The following is a 16,919-nucleotide window of genomic DNA, read 5'->3' as shown; positions in this document are numbered from 1 at the left end:
AAAATACAATATGTACAAAATTAGGGTTTTTGTAGGGTTTTTGTTTTTTTTTCCCACACAGCAGATGTATCCAAACACATAAAAATCTCTACAGTCTGGGGTCGCTACGGTTTATATTTCAGGAAACGGAGACACAGTGACCGAGTCCTCACTGTAAACAAGGGCCACCTCTTTAGGGGATGGGGATGGAACCCTGGGATGGGGGAGAAGCTGTTCCTGGAGAGCAGGGGTATGGTGACCCCTAATTCCCCTCCAGGCACTCCCTGCCCTTCTTTGGCCCCCCAAGGAACCAACCTCCCCCTCTCCCCGAGGTAAAGGCTCCCAGCCAGTGAACCACTCTTAACATCAAAAAGTAAAACACGCATGAGAGGTAAGGTGTGTGTGTGTGTATGTGTGTGTATGTGTGCGCACACGCACGCGTCCCCCAGGCTGGAAGGGCTAGGGAGGGGCAGGCGGTCCCACAGGGTGAGGACAGATATGGTCCTGACAGCTCTCAGAGGGGAGATGCCCAAGCAAGGGCTGGGCGGCGGCTGCCCTCTCGGGCACACGGCATCACAGCGTTCACAAACAACAAAAACAGCAACAACACCCATCGTCACCAATCTGGACATAGTCATTCGGCACTAGATTCGAAGGCCCCCACTGCTAGGGGTGGGGAGGGGCAGGGGCGGTGAACAGGCGGATGAGGTATCTGTGCAGGCCCGAGAGGCCACTGGTTGACACACTTTCTGGAATGGCCTCAGGATGCAGGGAGGTGAACAGAGCTTGAGAGGGAGGGCAGGTTCCCCAACGTTTCTCTGTTCCCTGGGCGCCAGGCTGATCGGGCTCCCTCTGCTCTTTCGGTTGTAATCACTCAAGGAAGAGTGGAAACTGGTTTCCCCAAGAACCAGGGTGGCAGGTGGTGGCTGCAGGGGCAGGAAGGCGAGCTTGTGAGGTGGGAGTGCTGTGCTGGGGTGGGTGTGGGGCTCCCTCTTAGAGGCCTCTAGGGTGTCCACAGGCCTCCCTTTCCCCACCCCAGGAGAGACAAAGGAGAGTAGTCCCCTGGGAAGTCTCCAGGACCAGGAAGGAACTGAAAGGGGGTTCTTAGGTGTCCAAACCTGTTCAAGACCTTTGCCAGCCTCCTCAGAATATTGCAGGCCACTCCTCCTGCCCCCAGCCTGTCAAAGCAAACTTCACACCTAGGGACACTGGCTTCCTCTCCCCACACTGAAAGGCCATCGTGTGTCCAGGTGGGGAGCCGAGTGCACAACTGAGTGTGTCTGACACAAGGCCACTTGTAATAAATACCCACATAAAAAGAGAAGCCAAAGCAGTCTGCCGAGGCAGAGGCAGGGAAAGAAGCATGCCCCCCCTCACACACACAGGCCCCCTGACTCCCCACCCCAAGCTCAGCCCTGCCCTAGGACCAACCAAGGACCTTCCTCAGAGGAAAGTTGTGGCACGCAGCAGCCTCCACCGAGTATACACTCAGAACAGCCCACTGGGAAAAAGTGGATGTTCAGGGGGAAAGAGAGAGATGATGGCAGAGACAGAGGAGTTGGGGCAGGAGTAGCAGCCCTCCTCCCTTCTCTACAGGTCCCCAGAGCAGCAGGGAAGGAGCTTGGTTGGGCCCAGGCCCTAGATTTTTAACTTCCTCAGCAGTGTGGCTTCAGGCACCTGGAACCCAGACCAGATAGCTACTAATCCACTTCTCTGAGGCTGCAGGAGGCACTCAGGCACACCCATCCCTCGGGAGTGCACAGCACTGAGCAGAGGCCAGGGAACCAGGGATGGGGACTGACGGGTCCAGAGAAGCTCTCTCCCCAGCTGCACCCAGGCCGGCAGGAGGCGGGGAGGGGCAGGACCGCTAAGCCCTTCCTTCCCAGTCCCCACCCACCTTCAGCCTACCCTCCTGAGGTCAGGAGCCCAGTGGCAAGGATTGGGGCGCTCAGGGAGCTTAGCAACAGCACAGGTTCAGTTGTTGATAGAGACTCCTCTTAACTAGCTTCTGCTGTGACGAGCCAGTGACCGCAGCTGGGTTGGAGAACCATAGGCTGGTGCCCACCTGTGTGGGTGGGACTGCAGAGCAGCCACTTCTTAGGATCTGTCGCGTGTACTCAGAGCAGAGCGCCCCCCCGCCACGGTACCCAGCTTTCTGGGCCAAGTTGCTTCAGTTCTGCTCCCTCTCCCCATCCCCTCCAAAGGCCTGGGGAGAGAAGGCCGAGGCTCAGGACAGAGGACCCGGCACTCAGCCACCTCATCAGACAGCAATAGCAGCAGCAGCACAAGAAGGCAGGCAGGGTCGGGGAAGCCGGAGAACACAACACCCACTTCGCACTGGTTGCAGGGGACAAGGTGGGGAGGCGGGAACGGCACTGGAGCTGGCACCAGGCCGGACGAGTGGCACATTCACCAGAGTGTCTCATCACTTTATCAAGTCCTAGTGCAGTGGGGTAACCCCCTGCCCTGTGCCCAGCTCCCTGGGGGGGGCCCTCCCTCCCCTGGCTCAGAGTCTCTGCACCCCCTTCCCCTAGGAGGCCTGGGGGTGGGTGTGGGTGGGGCGGGCCTTGGCCTGGCTGGAATGTGTGGAGCTGGTGGGTGGGAGAGTGGGGGACAGGTCCCCCTCCCTGCCCCCACTGGGGGCCTCTGAGTGGCCTCATCCTCAAGCCAGCTTGAGTGTGCTGACCGGGAAGGAGGGCATGGTGACCATGGTCACGGGGTTGAGCACTGTCTGGCCCACCAGCTGGGGGTGGTGCACCACCTGAGCCCCCACAGCTGGCTTTGCCATGACAGTGGCTGGGGGTCCCAGCCCCGCTGTGCCATTCACTTGCTGGTGTGAGAGGGTGTGGGCAATGTGGCTCACCGCCACGGGCTGGCTCACTGCCACGGGCTGTGGATACAGGGGCAGCTGGGAGCCGAGGTGGGCCACATGGTTGAGGGTGGCAGGGTGCACTGTGATGTGGCCAATGGGGGGTGTGGCAGGTGCCAGCTGCACAGCAGGGCTGGGGGCCGAGGGGGCAATGTGGGCGATGTGCTTGCCGCCCGGCCCCTGTAGAACGTGGTTCACAGTCTGGATGACTGAGGCGTGGGTGGTGGCCGTGTGGGCGATGACCGTGGAACCTCCACCAGCTGCAGCCACCAGATGGGCTGGAGCGGGCACCAGCGTCTGGGCAGGGGCAGCCGGTGGGGGAGGAGGGGCTGGCAGAGGTGTCTTCTGCTGTGGTGGCGGCTGCTGCCCAGGCAGGTGGACAGGAGACAGGGCCACAGGCTGGGAGTGGGGGTGTGGATGGGGAGGCAGAGGTGCGGGGGCGGTGCTGGGCGGTGGCTTCGGCAGCTCCGGGTGGGGGCGATGGCTCAGTTTAGGTGGGCCCAGGCCGGCCTGATCCTCCTCCATATCCTCGTCTATGTTGTCCTCACCCTCTGTGGGGGGACACGGGGACAGGGACAGGTCAGAAAGGCTCGCGAAACAAGAGGCTGGAGTAGTAGATGCCCCTGGGGTCTGGGGGCATGGAGCTGGGGGGCAAGGGCCTGGCCAGGGAGGGGCAGGTGGGGCTCACCAGAGGCCGTAGAGGTGGAGGCCTGGTCGTCCTCCGGCTGGCCAGTCTGCCGGAGCACACGGTCGATCTCCAGCACGTCCATCCACTGGCTCAGCTCATGCTTGAGCTCCGCCAGCCGCTGCTGTGTGGCTATCTTCTCCCGCGCCAGCCGCTCCATCTCATGCTCGTATTCCTTCTCCTTCCTCTTCAGAGACTGGACAACAGCCAAGAGACCGAAGGATACCCTGAGCAGAGGCCACAGGGTCCCCAGTACCGCAATCCCTTCCCACTGCCACCCTGGCCTCCAGGTCACTTAGCACCCAGGGGCAGTCTGCAGTGATGGGGCCGCGGGGGACCACACCCACTGCTGGTCCATGGCTTTGTCCCGTGAGGCCCTGCATCCTGAGGACTGTGGGCTCTCCAGCAGGCACCATTGAAAAAAAGCACAGATCCAGGCCAGCCCCACTCTAGGATGAAGGCCTTCCCCCACCCCCACATCAACTGTGTCCTGAGGGGCTTCATGGCCCCTGGCCCTATCCACCCTCCTGGCAGCCACTTGCCTCCATTCTGCAGAGGACAGAAGGGGTAAAAGACTTCTCCGTGACGCTCAAGGCCCCGCCACCACTCATACCATGCTGTCAGTCACCATGCCACAGGCTACCCTCCTTGGAACTCATTCCCCAAAGAACCCCAAACAATCCTGCCCTTTGCTCCACAGCATCATTCACTAGTCTTAACTTCAATGTCCCTGAGGATGCCTCTCAGACTTTGTGGCATGGCCTCCAACCCCCTGAATTTCTTCTTGACCTGCCTCCATCTCATCCCCGGCAGCTGTTGGCTCTGCCCTCTGCTCTCACCTGGGCTACTCTCCGTGGCACCTACCTGTGCTGCCTCTCAACCACACTCTCCATTTTCACCCTGCCCACAGCCCTCCAGATTCCCCAGGCTGCTGAATGATCGATCCCTAAGCCCTGGAACGTGCCCCTCCTTCCACACCTGTAGCTGAGCTGCACTGACCAAGGAGAAATGGCTCAATGGCACCTCTGACATGGAGCACCACTGGAGACACTTCTGTCCTTCACCACAGGTTCCACATTGCTCCTGCCCCCATGGCGCTGATGCCACCCACCTCACTAAGAACACCAACAGGGAGTTCCCTTGTCCACAGAGCCATCCCTGCCTCAACTCCTCCAGGCCCACAGCCTCTTAGGTTCACCCCTCATGTTGGTGCTGGATGCCATGCCTCCCAGACTGTGGCACTGCTCCCCTATCAGAAGTGTCTCGAGGGGCATGTGGGTGGCTCAGTCGGTTGAGCGTCCAACTCTTAATGTCAGCTCAGGTCAGGATCCAGGGTCGTGGGATCGACCGCTCAGCGCAGAGCTGGCTCAACATCCTCTCTCCCTCCGCCTCTCTCCCCCACTTGGCATATGTACTTTCTCTCTCCAAAAAAAAAAAAAAAAAAAAGTGTTTTATATCCCCAAAAGGCCAGCTTGTGTCCTATGCCTCAGCTCCTATCCTCCATGACCTCCTGAAGCTGACACTTTATTAAAACTGACTCCTCTAAGTCTTGGAGACCTCCCTGTTGCCAGTTTCTCTTTGGCCCAGACATGTCACGAGTGCTGGGTCCACCAAACATGGACACTTTTGCCCTGTTGCATCCTGAGTCTCTTAACCTGACCTATTCCTGAGCTCCTGGCTTCTAAGGCTGGCCGGTTACGGCCAGGTACAGAACCCACCAACTCTTCCTACACCAAACTATCCAGCTTGTCTTAGTTTTCCTCTCTGAACCCGGTCTCACACACAGATGGTCCCTTCTCATCCCTCTACATCATATGTGCTTGTGCTCCAAGACCACATCTGACTCCCACCACCCATCCCATCTCATGCCCTGACCAGTGCATCTTCTTGCCCTTGAGCCCTTCTTGGCACCGCACAACACTCTTGAGCATTTAATAAGACTGTCAGGTAGTACTTAATCAGACACTAGCTCATATTATCCCTAAAAGCTTCGTATTTTGTCCTTCCACCTCCATACACACTGTTCCTTGTCCAACGCTGTGAGTAAAGGCAAGGACTGTTTTATTATCAGCTTTATCCCCTGACCCGACCAGTGTCCAGGACAGAATTATGCACATCTTAGCTCCCGGGGAAGGATCTGTGAGGATGTGAGCATGTTGGTTCCCACCTCTATCCTGTCTCTCTGCTTTATCACAGAATCACAGTCACATTAGACATAAGTTTCCCCTGACTCTATTTCTACAAGCAGTTTTATAGCAGCCTTCCTGACTGTTCACTTGTCCCTCTTGGGCATGGCAATGTCTTCAAGTTTGCCCACTAAACTAGGCCCAATTTCCCTACGCTTCCTCGTGCAGCCCCAAACTCCTGTGTTTCTGACCTCACCAGTAAGAAATGCCTCAAACCATTAGTACCTGCCAACACATAACCCAGACACAACCATGCAATGTTCTGGCCTGAAACCTGGTAGTTTTACAATTCTGCTAGCAGTCCCAGGCCACACACAGCCTTCTCTATCCTGGTTTTGAGATTTAACCTGTTTCCCTCTATATTTCTCCCAGAAAGATCCCTCCCTTACACACACACACACACACACACACACACACACACACACACACACCTGGCTTCTCACCTGGCTCTACCCTGAGAGGCCAGTGCTGGACATGACATCAGATGAGGCCATATCAATGATGGGGCCTGTGGTGAGTCAGCTCTCACTTGAACCTGGCTGCTGGGGGCTGGAAGTGGTGTCCTGAACTCTACCTACCAGCAGGAAGAGTAGATTTCTGACTTAGGGAGAAACTCAGAGGCCAAAACCTCTTTTTCTTACCCAGCTCAGTTATCCACAGGCCTAGAGGCCCCCGGAAAGTTTCTCCAGGGTCCAGCTTTTGTCCACATTGCTTCATTTTAAACACATTTCCTAAAACTGCTTGGATGCATAGTTTGGTACCTGCCTATTCCTCTTCCTGTTTTTGTCCACCTCACTGTGGCTTTCTTAAAATCTTCCACGCCACTCTGAGTCTGGCTGGGAGCTACAGCCTTCCCACCTCAGCAAACAACCAATGCTTTCAGTCTACACACCTTATTGGTCTCTCTACTATTCCATTTTGACTCCTATCTAGTGCCCTGCTGCCCCCCCCCACCCCCAGCCCCTGGCCCATCTCTACTCTCCACGTGGTAACCCCCACGGCCACCTTTAAGTTCCAAAACTGAATCCTGCTCCCTCTTGCTGGAGACATTTCAGCCTGAGCTGGGCTTTCTGCCCTCTGCTTTGCCCAGGTCACCCTGGAACCTTCAGGTCTCAGTTCAGATGCCCCTTCCTCAGCAACAACCTCCCGCACACCTCAAAACAGATCCTCTGATCCCTGTCCCTATTACATTCTCATGGCACAGTATTTATAATCTACCACCAAGACCAAACCTATGAAGACAGACCCACGCTTATTTCTTTGCTCCCTGCTTCATCCTCAGAATCAGACACAGAGCTGTCCAAAGTACCTGAGTGAATAAACAAATGAATGAGATTGAGGATTGAGATAGCCTTGTAACTTTTGTTTCTGCTTCCATTACCAGCCCCAGGACAAATTTCTCTTATGAACAGCCTGGGTACACCTCACACCTCGCTGCCTCCTCAGCCCAGGCTCATGTCTGCTGGTTCTACCAAGTCTCTATTTCTGATTTATTTTCAAATCCAGATATCATTGCAAGCAAGGCTTTCCTAAGTATGCGTCTATAAAGTGGAATGTGCCATCCTATTCTACTTCTCAAGAATTATTATTAAGTTGGTGTTTATAGAGGACCAATCTGAACATTCCTATGATGAAGATGCTACTATTTCTTCCCGTTTAGCAAAATGGCAGTACAAAAGAAACTGAGAGTCATAGAAAACGTCACAGCATTTGGACAAGGATTTGCTTCCAGGACACATAATTGCCTATGACTGAAGGACCGGGAACATTCTCAAGCCCAAGTTCTGCAAAAATATGTCAGAAGTAGGCCTCCTGGAGACCCTCCGAAGCCCACCCCCTCGGGCCTCTCCTCTTTCTAAGCCAGTCAGGCCAACAGCGAGGCCCCGCCCCTCCCAGAGCACGCGCGCACCCACGCGGACCTGGCCTTGCAGCGTCACTCCCTGCCGGCTGCACCCTCCCCTCGGAGCACGGAAGCCCCGCCCCCACCCCGTTTCCACCAATCTTCGAGCCCGACCCCTCCCCTCCAGGGTGCCGGGAAGCGGCCTGGAGGCGCGCCAGCCCCTCCCCCTCACCCGCAGGGCGGGCGGAAGGGCGCGCGTTCGCGGGAGCTTGGGAGGGAGCAGCCGGCTGGGAGCAGTCGCGAAGCAGCGCCTCCGCCCCCTGAACAAGTCAGGCTCCGGTTACCTCAGGGCTGTGACCCCGCAGTACTGGCCGGGGGAGGGGTGGCGCCCGGCCCCGGCTCAAAGCTCGGTCAGATCCTCTTTGCTACCCTTCCCACAGGAACCTTAATGCTGCCCGACCCCCCAGCTGTCGAAGCGCGCCGATAGGGGGACCGCAAGCTGCCCCCGCCCCCGCCAGGCAGGGAGCCCTAAGTCCCTCCCACTCCCCAACGGCTCCATTCGGACTCCGTCTCCGCGGCAGCCGAGCGTGGCCGCGCGCCCCACCCCCACAGCCTCCTTTCCGGCACGCGGAACCCTCGGCCGGTTTCCAAGGAAACCGAAACACGGGGCCGTCATGGCAACTGTCTTATCTGGCGGGCGCCCCCCACCCCGTACTGCAGAGGGAAGCCAATGTCCAAAGAGGGGAGGTCCACACAGACAGGAGGGCCCCTTGAAAAGGGGTTTTTAAAATCCCAGGCATGAGGAGAGCCTAATTTTTGAAGGTTCGGCGACCCGAGGACTGGTTACTTAGACATTTCCACAGCCTCCAGGATTAACCCCCAAAATTGAGTCGTGGCACCTCAATGCGCTCACTAGAAGGCTCTTAACCCTTTGGGGGTAAAACGGGGTGGGGCCTCACCGGCGCGCCGCCGCGTGCAAGGAGCCACGCCCAGGGGACTCCCCACCCCATCACGAGCGACAGATTCTCGAGCCAAATCCGGGTTCCCGCCCAGGCACTGCGGGCGGGCTGGAGGCGCCGGGGCGGCTCCACGCCCTTCTCACCCGCGGGGGCACTAAGAGCGCCAGGCTGTAGCGCGGGCCCGGGCACCGGGTCCGAAAACCGAACTGCGGAGGCGGCGCAGATGGCGGGGCTCCGCGGGGCGGCCGAACGGGAAAAGGGGGGGGCGGAGAAGGGAACGCCGCGGCCGCCCTCCCCCGCGCACGCGCGCCCGTCCTCCCGCCCCCTCGCGGGCGGGGAGCCCCGCTGACGTCAGCCGGGCCATGTGCTCAGCGCCCGCGTGGAGGCGGGCGGGGGAGCGGGAGAGGGAGCGAGGGCGGGGCGGGGCCGCGGCGAGGGGAAGAGGGCGGGAGGGAATGAGGAGGAAGCTGGCGCAGAGGCCGCCGCCCGCCGTCCTCTCCGCCGCGCTTCCCTCCCCCGTACCTGGATGTACCGCAGCGCCGTCCGCAGCACACTCAGATTCGACGTCTTCTTGTCGTCCACGTTGGGGATGTTGCGCTTCAGGGTCTCAAAGCATTCTTTCAGATGGGCCCTCCTGGGGAGAGGGAGAGGCGCCAGTTAGCCAGCGCCTGGGGGGCCGGGGGCCAGGGCGGGGAGGGAAGGCCCCAGGAGAACAAGGGTGGGACCTGTCCCCGGAGCGGGCAGGTCGAGCCCAGAGACACACACGCACGCACACACACCTGTTCTTCTCCAATTTGTTGTGGACTTCTCTGGTTCCGATCCTGAAACCCAGACAGACAGGAGGCTTAGGGAGGAGGGCCCAATTAGGTGGCCTTCCCGCCCCCTGCCCCCACTCCCCAAATGTCACAGGCGTCTTGCCCCCCATATTCTCTGTACAAAAAGCAGCAATGGGAGATGTTCACCCTGTTCAGATGTGCTTATACTCCCTGGAGGGCACACGTATGCTCGTAATTCACAACCCATTAACCCTCCATCCTGCCCCTTCCACCTAAGAGGAGATATAAGGTCTCCTGGGGCTCAGAGAAATAGCCAGTTGACCCCAGCCCTCACCCAAGAGTTCCCCAATCCAATACTCTGTCCAAAGGCCTGGAAATGCCATCGGCCCATCCTTGAGGGGGTCAGAGGACACAGAAGCCTGAGAAAACAGAGGGCAATGGCCATTCCCCACTCCCAGGGTGGGGATAGGCACAGGCACAGTGCAAACTGTCCAAATAAAATACCGTGCTTCTCAGATAGGGAGGTAGGACATGGCTTTGAAGGACTGGCTCAGGAGTGAGGGGGGGGGGGTACTTTCTCTTCCACACACAGCCCAGGATTCGGGCAGTTCTCCACCCCACCAGCCCAGACTCTGCCACACCTCACTCACCCCCCAGGCCTCTTCTTCTGTTCGCTGGATTTGACTTCTTCCGCTGGTGCCAACTTCAGGGTCCCAAGAGTGGGTGGGGGTGGCTGCTGGGGGGCCAGCTGGGGCTGGACTCCAGGGTGTGGTGCTATGGTCAGGATAGGGGTGGGGAGGGGCTGCAGAGGCTTAGGGCTGCCAGTGGGCGGAAGGGTGGTCTTGGAGTCCGGCAGCAGGGGAGCAGGGGTGGGCACCTGTGGCCTGGTGGGCAGGGGGGCAGCCTCCTTAATGCTGAGTCCAGGGGTGCTAACCAGGGCTGGCTGGCGGGGCGCCAGGGGCAGAGGCTGGGCTGCAGGAGGCAGTGGTGGGGGTGGGGGCAGAGGTTGAGGAGAGTTGGTCACTACTGGAATAGGAATGACAGTCAGTGGGGTGGGGGTGGCAAGTGGGGGTGGGGGTGCTGGCGGGGGTGCCGGAGGGGACAGAGGTAGGGGTGGTGCTTCAATGCGGGGCTCCTCCACGGGCAGGGCATGGGCCAGCCTGGCCAGGCTGCTGGCCTTCTTCTGCTCCTGCTCCCTCTCCCGCTCCAAGCGAAGCCGCTCCTGCTCCTCTACGCAGAGAGAACACAAGGGGTTTTCTCAGTGGGCCAGCAGTCCTGGGTCCCAGCTTCTGAAGTCTTCCAACCATAACACATCCTCTGACCCTGTCCCAGTTAGTGCTCAGTGACACCCCCGCTCAGCCTGAGACACCACAAATCCCCATCCACACCCAGACAGGCACTGGGGTTAAGTGCTGGGGACACAGCGGCGAACAATTAAAACAGACCTAGTCTCTGCGTTGGGGAGCTCAAGGCCTAGAGGCACTGAGGGCAAGGACAAGTTACAGAGGATAACAACCCAGGCTGAGAGAGGAGAGGGGCTGTGGAAAGACAGAGCAGGGGCTGTCAGAGAGGATGCTGGAGGCCTGGCAACCTGAAAGTTCAGAGGTGATGAGCAGGAAGGTTCAGGAACAAGACTGAGGGGAATGGGGTGATAGATAAGGTGGGCAGAGGCCAGTCAGCAAAGACCTCACAGGCTACCAGACAAGAATGGGGGGGCGGGAGGTAGGCGGATCATAGCTTCTGGGGAAGGCCTTCGAAAGTATTTACCAAGTACTTTCCAGAGGGCAGGCGGCACCTCCACTTCACAGATGAAATAAATTAGCTCAGAGAGGCAAAGTGATTTGTTGAGGACCACACAGCAAGTCACAGGTATTACTGAAACTACACCCAGCCAGGAATCCAGACACCCAGCGTATACCTATACTTGCTGTGTCACCATCTGCTCACTAGGTGTCTGTACACACACACACCTGTGGATCCTCACAAGAGTCCACACCACAGGCAGGGCAGGGACATCACCTTCAGTTCACACATGAGGAAATCAGGCCCAGGACTCCCAGGCCAGGTCCCAGTGTCTGATTTCCTCAGAGACCACACAAAACAAATTCGGTCCTTCTCTGCCCTTTGTGGTGCTAGAACTCATCGTTCCCACATCCCTCTTGTCCCCACCACCAGCGGGACAATCAGGAACCAAAGAGGCAGGCGGGAAAGAAGGGCAGCCTCGCACCGGTCAGTTCAGCATCTCTGCTGAAAGACCTGCTGCCAGGTGAGGCCTGCTCAGGAGCTGGCTGAGAACACCTTTCCTGATCCAGAAGCACCTCTCCATCTCCACCCAGCCCCATGCTCTCTGGGCCCCACCATTCAGGTTCCCTGGCTACAGGGCTGGGCAGGATCTCCGGGGGGCAGCTGTAGCCCCCAGGCCAGGGAGCAGGCTGGTCCACCAGCCCTCCTGCCCATCCCGGATTCGTCACACTGCTGACTGACTGAGCTGACAGCAGTAGCGGGCAGACACGCCCCAAACACACCACCCCACGGTGGGTGGGGTTGGGGGAGGGGAGGACAAGGTTGGCTAAGAGCCCCTTGTGGAGGAGGGCATCAACCCCACACTGGCCTTTGGGGCTCAGGGCCCCAGAAAACCCGAGGCCTCAGGGCCCTCTGACCAACCAACAATTTGAGTGTGAGCCAGGCCTGCTCCAGGCCCCTCCCTCCCGCAGGGGAGAAGAGGCGAAGGAGGAAGTAGAGAGTGTTGTGAGAGGGGAAGCACTCGGCGGTTTCCCAGCAGCACGGGGCCTCTTCCGTATCTCCCCTGCCCTTCTGGAAGGGGAGCTGCCAGGCCGGTGTGGGCCTGCTCCAATGAGGGGAGGCATTGGTCTCCCAGGCCTTTCCAAAGGCCCTGGCTTATATTACAGCTCTGGGGAAAGCCAGCTCTCTGCTCTCCAGCTTCCCAGAGACTACACTGGCAAAGAGTTCCACCTACCACCTACCCAGTCCACCCCCCACCCATCCCCAAGGCAAGGCCCTGGAGGTCAGGGCCCAACACAGCCCACCTTCGTTCCTTTGAGCCAGGACCCAAACTTTCACAGGTGTGGGGGTCGATGTTCCATTCTCCCATTAGCAGTGGGACAGAGGGGACCCCAAGCCCCAAGGACAGGTGTCCTAGGAACCCAGCCTGAAAGTAAACCTCATTCCCATATTTTAAAGTAACTCCACACAGCTGATCCAGGAGATGGCAACCTCCTTCTCACCTACTCTCTCTTCCAGAGCGAGGTAGGTACCAGGAAGGACCCAGGTAAATGGCCAAGCTCTATCACACCTGGATTGGCATGAGAAATCTTGACTGGTGGCAAAGAAGAGGGGGTGTCCCAAGCCAGATCCAGCCCACCAAAGCTTCCTGCCTCCTCCCCACCAGCAGCAACCCTCCTCCTATGCCCTGGGGAGGGGGAAACCCAGTGGGGACAGCAAAGTGGTAGTCACTCAAGGGCCTCCCTCAAGAACAACACAGGTTTAGACTCTTTAAAATAATGCACCTATGCAGCACTCCCAAACACACACGCACTCTGACACCCTCCCTGGGCTCTGCCCAGAGGCTGGCCCCAGGGAAGTTAGCCTGACCGTTCTGGGGTGATTCAGGGGCCACAGCAGGCTCAGCGCTGGGGCCTGAGGAATCTACACTAGGTAGCCCCCATTGTTCAGGAGGAGTCCTCCCCTTCTTCATGCTAATAGGGAGCTAAATACATAAGGCAGCGCCCCCCCCCCCCTCCCAGGGTGTAAGTAGGTCAGGTAGAAGAGGCTCCCATTTGAGCCACCTCCATGAATGCTGGAAATGACCAGACGCCCCCCCCCCCCCACCTGACCACCAGGATGGCCTCTCTTTCCTCTCACACACACATGTGCACACACATCCTCACGTGAGCAATCTGGCTGGTCTAGGTCAGGAAACCCACCCTTGAGATTGAACCAGGGCATGGACAACAGGATCCCTGTTCAGAGCTGCTCATCAGGTACATACCCAGGAAAGCAGTTCTGGTCAGCAGGTCCACACACCACCCCTTTTCTCCCATTTTTCCCACCCCAAGTCAGAGGACAGAACCTCAAGGAGGAGGAAAAAAATATGAATTTGAGATTAACCGCTGCGGCCAGGTCTAGCCATCGGTATGTGAGCTTTTGGAGTAGATCTGGCTTTGCACCATCCATCCCCTAAGACCTCCTGCCACGCCAGGAAGGACCTGTGACTGGTCAGTTAAACTAGGCCTCTACTCAGCTCCCTGCCCTCAGGTCTCACCACGTGGGGGAGGGGCGCTCTCTCGCGTGCGCGCGCGCCCCCGCGCTGTCTCTCTCTCTCTCTCATCACTGTCCTTCTTACAGCCAGCTCTGGCCTTATTATTTGGGAAAGGGTGGAAGAGAAGAGGGCACAGGGTCTTCTCCCCTTCCCCAGAAGGCCAATCAGCCTGAAGGTAAAACGAAGGTGATGTGAGTGTTCCTTTGGGGCAACAGCAGGGTCAACCCTGTTCACCTCCAGCACAGTGCCTGATGCGCGGCAAGGACACAATAGGCACTCCTGAATTGATTGCACTGTGTTGATGGTGGCAGGTGACTCAAGTCTCTCCAATTCTTGTGCACGCTGCCCTCCCCTCCACGCCCCGTCGCTGGGCCAGAAAGCAGGACATTCTCGACCACCACCAGTACTGTCAGGGCCTGGCCCTGCTCAGGACCCCGAAAACAAGGGGGAGGGGCACGTGGGCTGATGTCCTGGCCCATCAATTCCGCAAAATCCAAGCATGTCAGTCTCACATATCTCGAGTGGCTCCTGACCTTGAGAGGCCTGTCGGCCGGGTTGGGCGGGCGGACCCGCTGCTCCCCCGCCCCTGGCCCGCTGCTGCTCCCCCCACCCCACCCCCTCCGCCGCTGCCGCGGCACAAGCTAGCTGCAGGGCGCGCGCGCACACAACACACACTACTACCTCCTGCATGACTCATCATTGAAGCAACAATAGGCAGAGAGAAAGGAAAGGAGGGCGAAGCACTCTCTCTACCACAACCAACTCGGCAGAAGGGTTGGGGAGGGGAGGTGGAGGGGACAGGAGTCCCCGGATACTGCACACACACCGATCCGGGTCCGAGGCCCTCGCAATGGTCCGGAAAACGGAGGTGTTTTACCTCCAACCCCTATTCCTGACCCTGAAGCCTGGGACCACCGACAGGGCGGGTGGGACGGAAAGCATCGAAATCTTCCTTTCCTGTCGAGGGAACGTCAAAGTTTGCCCCTTCTCAAGCCTGGTTCACTCCACAATGTGGCCAGGGGTATTGTCAGGAGGTCCTGGTAAGAACGTTCCCCCAAACGTCAGTGGGAATATGTGAGCTCTAAATGTCCTGTCGCCTCGCAAGTCTGAGGGTTTCCCTTGCCCCAGGATCAAAAACAGGAGGTTAGGGCGAGAATGGACAGGTGAGCTCGGCGGCTCCTCCTTCCGGCGCACAGGCTCTCCCGGGGAGGTGCCCGGCGGCCGGAGCCAGGGCCCAACCCGGCGCAAGGCCACTCGCCAGCCCCGCCCAGGCCCCGCCCCCGGCCCAGCGCGAGGCAGCCGGGAGGGGCCGGGCCGCTCCGTCCCCAGCGGGAGTGTCCCCCGTGCACGTGGTCGGAGGCGGGGCCTGTCCACGTCACCACCCGGTGTAACCAACGGGCTTGGAACGCAGGCACACGCAACATTCCAGCCGAGAGCGGGTTTGGAACGCGCAGACACGCCACATTCCACACCGGCTAAAGTGGGGCGCAGCAAGGGGGGCCCGGGGACTGCCCCCAGCGACCTGCAGGCCTTTTCGCAGACACCCAATCAGCCCGGCTCTCACCCAAATCCCTGAAGCGCGACCCAGCCCAGCTCTGGGAGGCGGGGTCAGGCGGGGCTGGCCAGGATCATAAGACACGCGATGTCATTTCATTCTGCAAAGGCCGCCTCCGCCCCAAGCGGCGCGTAGATCGTCCGGGAGCGCCCCCCGCACCCTTCCCACAGGGCCAGGGAAGCCGGGGAGCCGCTCGGCGTAGAGTAATTCCCACCCCCCACTCCGTTACACACACGCCCACTCGTGTGCACTATACACTCGCCCGTGTACACGTCCGTTCATCCGCTCTCCTCGAGGCTCACATCACAATCCCCTCTGCACACACGCACGCACACGCGGGTCTGCCACCCCCACGCAACACCATTCCGCACCCCACCCCCCACCGGCTCACACATCCTCAGCTCTACCGAGGGCGCCCCTGGCCCACGCGAAAGAAGCCCCCACGAAAGGTGCACACCGGGTGGCAGGCAGCTGAGGTGGCGCCCACAGGAGCCGGGTCCCTCACTGAATGTTAATGTATTCATTAATTAATTTTACTGCCCCCAACACTCCTCTCCAGGCGGCGGCTCTTGTGCGAACCTTGCGCTGCCCGGCTTCGCGGGCCGCTCGGGAGGGGGTCGTGTCCGCGGTTTCGCGTGGGCTCGGAGACCAGGGTCGCTCGTCTCCCCTTCCCCGGTGCCCCAGGGGCCCAACCCGGCCGCTCACCACGTGCTCTCTGTTGTTGCTGCGCTTGCCATTCCAGGAAGCGGGCCGCCTCCAGTAGCGTCTCTATGCTCATCGCGCCGAGAGCTGCCGGGGGCGCGCCGGGGCCGAGACTGCGGCCCGCGAGCCGGGCACAGGTCAGGCTGGCGGGCAGGCAGGAGGGAGGGATCACCTCCGGGGGGCGACAGGGCTGGGCGGCGCAGCGCACTCCGCAGGGAAGAACGGGAGAGCACGGAGACAAAAATTAATGTTTCCCAAAATATTTGCAAAATATAATTTGCAAATTTAAAAAATTTTGATGCAAAAAAACAAAAGGCAGCACTGCCTCCCTCCTTCCCCTCCCTCTCTTCTTCCCTTCAGATGCCTCCCGCCCCGCGGCCCCCGGGAGTCCCGCCGACAAGAAAAGGCTTTGCAACAAGATGGCGAGGAGGCACCGACACACACAACAAGGGAAGGAGCCGCGCTGCCCCCGGCCGCCGCCCCCGCTACTACACCGGGGCCGCAGCCAAAGCCCGGACCGGAGCCCCCGCCCGCAGGGCCGCGGCGTCTCAGGAAGGGAGGGGCGGGGTCCCGAGCGAGCTGGCCCCGCCCACTACAGACGGCGCGCGCACACGTGGCCGGGGTGGGGGTGGGAGAATCTCCAGCCTCGTTCGCGCCCTGCATTTCCGCTTTCTCGCCTCGCCCCGCCCCGATGGCAAGCCACAAGTTGAGCAAGGGCTGCGTGTTGCGGTCTTTCACAACGAAATTTGTCCTGCTGGAGGAAAGGAAGGGTGTAGAATTTAAGACATAAGTTAGCTCAAATAAGGATATTCCAGGTCAGGGAAACCTTAGGATGGTACAGACTGGCCTGACCCCAGGGTCTCCGCTCCCTACCCACACGTGACCTAATTCCTGCAACCACCCGGCTGTCGCAATTCCCCCGGGATCCGCCCGTGGGCGGAGCTGACGGCGGGACTCTGCCAGAGAACAGCCGGAGGGAGCGGAGTGGCGATCCGGTTCCACGTTTTGTCTCCGTTCCTCCCCCCGCAGTGCGTTCGCATCCTATTAGGCGACGTCACCGGGCCGCGGGCCAATGGGCGGGCAGGACAA

General features: G+C 59.5%; 1 protein-coding gene across 1 annotated transcript; it reads right to left on the bottom strand.

The window, feature by feature from the left end:
• Nucleotides 1-36: 36 nt before the first annotated feature.
• Nucleotides 37-16,369, bottom strand: MNT (MAX network transcriptional repressor). The gene is made up of 6 exons (XM_060646949.3): nt 15,834-16,369; nt 9,945-10,524; nt 9,298-9,339; nt 9,041-9,152; nt 3,537-3,729; nt 37-3,399 (listed from the first exon to the last, which is right to left on the bottom strand). Exons 1-6 carry the CDS (start codon nt 15,904-15,906, stop codon nt 2,642-2,644), a joined length of 1,758 nt encoding a protein of 585 aa, XP_060502932.1. The 5' UTR covers nt 15,907-16,369; the 3' UTR covers nt 37-2,641.
• Nucleotides 16,370-16,919: the final 550 nt, after the last annotated feature.

This window comes from Panthera onca, chromosome E1 (assembly GCF_046562875.1).
Source record: "Panthera onca isolate mPanOnc1 chromosome E1, mPanOnc1 haplotype 2, whole genome shotgun sequence".
NCBI classification, from domain to species: domain Eukaryota; kingdom Metazoa; phylum Chordata; class Mammalia; order Carnivora; family Felidae; genus Panthera; species Panthera onca.
This window is presented reverse-complemented; position numbering and strand designations above follow the sequence as displayed.

Excerpts from the sequence above, each read along its gene's own strand:
- MNT (XM_060646949.3), bottom strand. The coding sequence starts at position 15,906 with ATGAGCATAGAGACGCTACTGGAGGCGGCCCGCTTCCTGGAATGGCAA. Across the intron at positions 10,525-15,833 it reads GCAACAACAGAGAGCACGTG|AGGAGCAGGAGCGGCTTCGC; the intron begins GTGAGCGGCCGG and ends CTCTCTGCGTAG. Across the intron at positions 3,730-9,040 it reads CGGCGCTGCGGTACATCCAG|TCTCTGAAGAGGAAGGAGAA; the intron begins GTACGGGGGAGG and ends GCTGTTGTCCAG.